At 30.3% G+C, this 6,353-nt stretch overlaps 1 protein-coding gene across 1 annotated transcript; it reads right to left on the reverse strand.

Annotated features, from left to right (window-relative positions):
- Positions 1-123: 123 nt before the first annotated feature.
- Positions 124-6,275, reverse strand: LOC111714119 (E3 ubiquitin-protein ligase RNF170). Its single transcript, XM_023489162.1, has 8 exons — positions 6,043-6,275; positions 4,811-4,894; positions 4,023-4,053; positions 2,609-2,715; positions 1,789-1,876; positions 1,342-1,428; positions 659-739; positions 124-248 (listed from the first exon to the last, which is right to left on the reverse strand). Exons 1-8 carry the CDS (start codon positions 6,070-6,072, stop codon positions 139-141), a joined length of 618 nt encoding a protein of 205 aa, XP_023344930.1. The 5' UTR covers positions 6,073-6,275; the 3' UTR covers positions 124-138.
- Between the last annotated feature and the right edge of the window lie 78 nt (positions 6,276-6,353).

Below are 6,353 nucleotides of genomic sequence, written 5' to 3' on the forward strand. Positions count from 1 at the left end.
AAACTGACCGTAAAATGTTTACAAAAGTTCTAGGTCCCCTAGATCCCTTGGGCTGTTCTTAGTCCCCTCACCCTGAAACTCGCGTATAGGTGAATTAATGAGTGAATGAATGAATGAATATAAGGATGGATGAATAAATTAATTAAACGGAACCTCTGGAATCAGATCTAATGGAGAAAGAAGGTAAGTGATCCAAAAAAGAACCAGAGCGATTATTCTTAATTGGAACGCGAAGTTTATTCCGTCATCTGAAATATGAAAACAAAATTAAAGCTATTATAATTATAAACATTATTTACTATCTTTACATCACGCAATATGCCACAACAGGCTTTAGTCGAGAATCGAACTTAAAGATGGTTTTAATAATGACACCTTACACAAGCGCTTAAAAGAAAATGGTACCTAAACAAAACGGACCCTTAAACAAAATGGCGCCCTGAACAATATGGCGCCTTTTAACAATATGGAACCTCAAACAATATGAAGCCTTAAACAATATGAAGTCTTGAACAATATGGAGTCTTAAACAATATGGCGCCTTAAACTATATGTCACATAAAACAAAATGGTGCCCTAAAAAACTTAGCGCCTTATTCAAAATGACGCCATGAACAAAATGGGACCGAAAACAAAAAGACTGCACACGTGGTTTTACCTCCATCAAAGAATCGTAGAACAAGATGGCGGAGAAGAGTTGGCACATCACGGATTATTTCCAGAATTGATCTTGGCTCTCCTGAAAACAAAAAAATACGATAATTGAATATGATTATGTTGATGAAGACTTTTGATGATAGTGATGATAATGATGATAATGATGATAATGATGATAATGATGATAATGATGATAATGATGATAATGATGATAATGATGATAATGATGATAATTATGATAATAATGATAATTATGATAATTATAATAATGATGATGATGATGAGGATGGTAATGATGGAAATAATGATGATAATGATGATGATGATGAGGATGGTAATGATGGAAATAATGATGATAATGATGATGATGATGATGATAATAATGATAATGATGATGATGAATTTACACTGATCGATGAAATTGATTTTGATGATAGTACTGATGATTATAAATATAATGATGAAACGTTAAGAACAATATGACAATGATGTATAGAAAATGAACACAGACAATGACAATGAAAATTATACTAAAAGTGACATTGACAATGAAAATTATAATAAAAGTGACATTGACAATGACTTTAACATGACGATTTAAAAAGGACAATTGAGTCATAACATTGATCATTGCAAAGACAATGACAATGGCATTGACAAAATAAAAAATAATAATAAAAATACCTGAATGGCGTTTATTATAAGCGTAAATATGTTCCAAAACTTTATTCCTTATCTCTACGTCTCCAGGTTCAGCAGCTGTTCTTTCCTCTGTTAAATCAACATTTTTAGATTAATGCAGAGAAAGAATCTTTTCCCTTTTTTAAATTTGTTGGAGGTAAAAATTCAATAATTTTATTACTGGGTGCTTTTGTTACATTTCCAGATTTCTGAAAATATTTAATCATTTCAAGAAGCAAGATCTTGATAAAAATTAGATTGAATCAACCCAATTATGAAATTTTTATTACTCAACACTCAATTTTAATCCCAATTCTTTTCCAAATTCAATGACTTTTAAAATCAAACAAATCGAAATTCATTGAAAATTACCAATTTATTTAAGCTTTAATCACATTTTTAATCAAAAATCCCCTCCTAATTTCAAATCCAAATTTGAAAAAATGATTCCTTGACTGAAGTAAGACAAGAGAAGAGTAATTCTTTGCCGACAATAAGGGCAGGTGATGGCGGACAGTTGAGAACTTCTCCGCCAAACCTTAAAAAACATTCGCCATATATGTAAAATGTATGTACACTATAACAGTTAGTCTACACTATGTGCTTTGTATGCAATGTGTACGTTATGTACGCTATGTGTACGTTTGTTATACAGATCACGCTTCGTACTTAAGTCTGTACTGCATCTCTGTTCTACTAGTATTCACTATTCAGCCCTGTTTTCAAGACGGAGAGTAGGAAGCTGGAAACCTGTTTTTTCGCCGACAAATTGTTTGTACCGCGCATGCGCAGCTTAACTCATGTGTGTTTTCTCAGTTTTATTCCGTCAGTAACTTAAAGTAATTTACTGTGTTAGTTTTCGATGATTTATCGTGCTTTTTTGGAGGACTAATGTGGTAAATATCCTTTTTAATATATTTAGAATTGTTTTGTGCTATTGTATGCTCATTGTCACGCATTTTCAAGTTATAGACGGAGTTTTTTTAATGCCTGCCTGATCTATGTATTGATTGGATGATAGTTGATCATATTTTCTCGAAGCTTTTTCTGTAGTCTACATAAAGTATTTTTCTCAGATTATAGGTCTGTGCATCAATAAAGATTGAAGCTATTCTGGTTTGATTCATTATGAGGAGAAACGAGAGTAAAGGATCTTACAATCAGGCTCAACGAAATACAGCACGGTAGTTGTCTATATATATCTTGAAGTCTTTAGAAAAATCGCGGGATTGCGTAACAACGTTATATTTATTGTTGCTATGTACCATACCTCTAATATACAGTTTCCACAGTAGCTGTGTCCACAGTTAGTTTGAACTGCAAACCTAGTTTCTGATAAACAGATAGCACAGTCGTCAGTAATAGTTCTCGTAGGTCCTAGATAGATAGATAGATAGATAGATAGCACAGTCGTCAGTACTAGTTCTCGTAGGTCCTAGATAGATAGACAGATATATAATATCAGAAAGAACAGTCGTCTTTACTAGTTCTTGAGGGCTCTAAGTATAAATACATAGATAGACAGGTAGATAAAATCAAATATAACAGTCGTCTTTACTAGTTCTTGTATGTCCTAGATAGATAGATAGGTAGATCAAACTCATATTCAGTTAATCTTTGGTCGAGTTAAAGCAAGGTATCACATTTGAAATCTGTAATTATTTGTTTTTGTTTATATATTGTTACTTTTATCTTTTAATTCTTTTAAATTTTAATTCTTAAACATTTATTATTCAAATTTCTTATTTTGTATGTATTTTAGAATATGCCCTGAAGATGGTTAAATAAACCGAAAATTTGGCAAAAAGAGTTTTTGTTTCACGGATCTGAGAGTGTTAGATTTAGAAGAATTGTAGATAGGTAGATAGATAGATAGATAGTTAGATAGATAGATAGATAGATGGATAGATAGATAGATAGATAGTTAGATAGATAGATAGATAGATAGATAGATAGATAGATAAACAGATAGAACAGTCGCCAGTAATAGCTGTATGCTCTAGATAGTAGATAGATAGATAAATAGATAAATAGAGAGATAGTGAAGTATATTGAAAGGTTGTACAGTCTTCTGTAATAGATCTTGTAGATCCTAGATAGATATATATGTAGATAGGTAGAATTAGAAGGAAAGATAGATAGATAGATATATATATGTAGATAGGTAGGTTTGTAGGTTGGTAGGTAGGTAGAAAGCAAGAAAGAAAGTAAGAAAAAAAGATAAATAGATATATTTGTAGATAGGTAGGTAGGTAGGTAGGTAGAAAGAAAGTAAGTAAGAAAAAAAGATAGATAGATATATATGTAGATAGATAGGTAGGTAGGTAGGTAGGTAGGTAGGTAGGTAGGTAGGTAGGTAGGTAGGTAGGTAGGTAGAAAAAAAGAAAGAAAGAAAGAAAAAAAGATAGATATATATATATGTAGATAGGTAGGTAGGTAGGTAGGTAGGTAGAAAGAAAGAAAGATAGATAGATAGATCAGCCTTTTATTCCACATTGAGAGCATATTCATTTTTAGCGGAGTCAAAAAAACATTTATAGATTAGATAATACGAAATTGAAATTAGAATTCTAGAGAGATTATTTTAACATTTATTTTTGAATTTCAATTTTAATTCTAAAGAGATATATAAGATAAAGACAAAAATTTCCTGTATTCAGCGAGATAAATATAATATATTTTACCGTTAGGGTCCAAATTTGTTCGCGTATTCTCCTAAACAGTAAATAAAATTTACAAGAGTGAAATTTATAAAAGTTGATGTTTGATTATATACAGGGTTACCCATAAAGGTTGATACTTCAAAGACGACTGTACGGAATTTATACCGTCTGTTTCGTTATATTTACGATTCTCCGCCACTGTAAACTTGTTTCTGTCTTGTAAATCATATAAAAAGCTATTCAAAGACTATAATCGTCGTATTTTATAGTTTTAGGTCGTCTTTGCAGTCTCATTCCTTGTGGGTTACCCTGTATATATAATTATATACACTCAAAGGTTCCAAAAGCACAATTCAGGTTACTCGATCAATGACAATAATGAGATGTTATAAATTTAAATATTTTAGTTAAGCCAAATATTAGCTCCGTTTAGTAATTGTTAGCTCAATTTTACAAACAGTGTAGCCGAGCTTAAAAGTTGATGGCTGAGGTTAACAGATTGATAGCTGAGTTTAACAAGTTTTATATGTCATTAACTGAGTTTAACAAATGTTTAACTAGAACATTATTAGTTAAAATGATATCAAACAGTTAAAACTTTCAGATAAATCTTTGTTAATTATTTCTAATAATGTGTTTGTGTTAGATATTCTTTTCGTCATTTCTAACAATATCTAGACTAAAAATTTTTAAAAAATGTTCTTTAAAAATCGGGTTATAAAATTTGTTGTTTAATCCTCGTTTTAGATAAAATTCCATGGGCAACGCCAGACACTTGAGCTAGTAAGGTTTTATTTCAGTTTTCGTACCTGTGAATTAGTAGCTAGGAAGGATAAAGATTGATAAAGGAAATAGCAAAGGACTAGTGTTACTCCTGTCAAACAAACCACAACCTATAATCACGTTAAACTAGAGTAAATTTTGCTCCAGAAGAGATGGTGCTTCTCTGGACAGGGGTATTTTGGTCCACTAGCAACTTTCCTAGAAGTTTTTGTACTTAATAGGCAGGTTTAGTCTAGAAAAATATTCAAGGGGCCAAAAAACTTAACTTTTATGAAATTAACACATTTTTATTTAAAAATTGGGTTTTACATGAAAAATGATTGTAAAATGTGAGGAATTTTAAACAAAAATATATTGATTGTAATTATTTAAGATTTCCCAATCGTAATCACTTATATTTTAAATGTAAGAAGAACTTTTAAATTTACTGTCCTCCTTACACCAAATCCGTAAACCATGTACTCGCGCACATCCTTAAAATCCAAGGAAGTACAGGGTGTCACAATAAACATGAGAATTGAGAGACGACTTGAAAGTCGTCTTGGATTTTTGATATTTAATGCATGGCAAAAAAATGAAGAAAATGAGGCAGTACGTCTTAAAAATTGACGAAGATATTAGATATTCGGACAATTTTAATTTATTAAATAAATTGAAATTTTCACAAATTTGCAATATCTCCAATAATTTTGAATATACATAAATAGTAGACAACATTTTAAAAATCTCAAGGCCAGGCGTTTTCGACGATATATTTGTAATTGTGTTCATGAAAAAATGCCGCATGGATCGGAGACGATTAAAAGAGTCGTCACTGGTTTTCCGATTCCCATGTTTGGTAAATTGAAAGGATTTCACTGTACAGTGGATTTTGAATGCAAATAAAAAGGTAATAATATTAAGCATTTACTTTGAAAATTCGAAAATGGAGATCTTATCTTAGCTCATAAAAATTTTTTTAATACGTGTTTTAATAACCATAATAAAATTTTTTTTCAAGTACTTCTACAGTCAAGGAAATTTAAAATTACAAAAATGTTGTGCCCAAATATTGCATGTCATCAAATAACTCGGAAGAAAAAGCTTTTTAAATTCTTTTCATCAGCCAAACAAGTTTGCTTTCCTGAATCAAAATCAAAACCAGTGTCGTAACTTCAGTTCTCAGTCTCATTATTTTATAAGCTAATACTTAAAATAGCACTTAAAAATACATTTTCATGTATAAAAATGTGATTTTATTTTTTATATTAAAACTTACCTCGTCACCTAAGCCCTCTATTTCAAACATTTTAGAAAACAAAATTAATGATAATTTTTATTTCATTACTTTACTTTGGTAATCTGAAATTTAGACAATAATATTATAAATTTAAAATTCCATGTTGAGACAAAATTATGCATAAAAACGAGTTAAATAATTCTTTACCCTTTTAATCAAATATTATCGTTGTTTAAGAACGTTTTCTAAATCTTGAAATAATACATAAATGTTTGATTATGCTTGCATACTGTGTTTAGAGACCATGAGAGTGAAAAATAATCTCTGCTGATCTCCTAAATAAATTCACG

This window comes from Eurytemora carolleeae, unplaced genomic scaffold, assembly GCF_000591075.1.
Source record: "Eurytemora carolleeae unplaced genomic scaffold, Eaff_2.0 scaffold1518, whole genome shotgun sequence".
NCBI lineage: Eukaryota > Metazoa > Arthropoda > Copepoda > Calanoida > Temoridae > Eurytemora > Eurytemora carolleeae.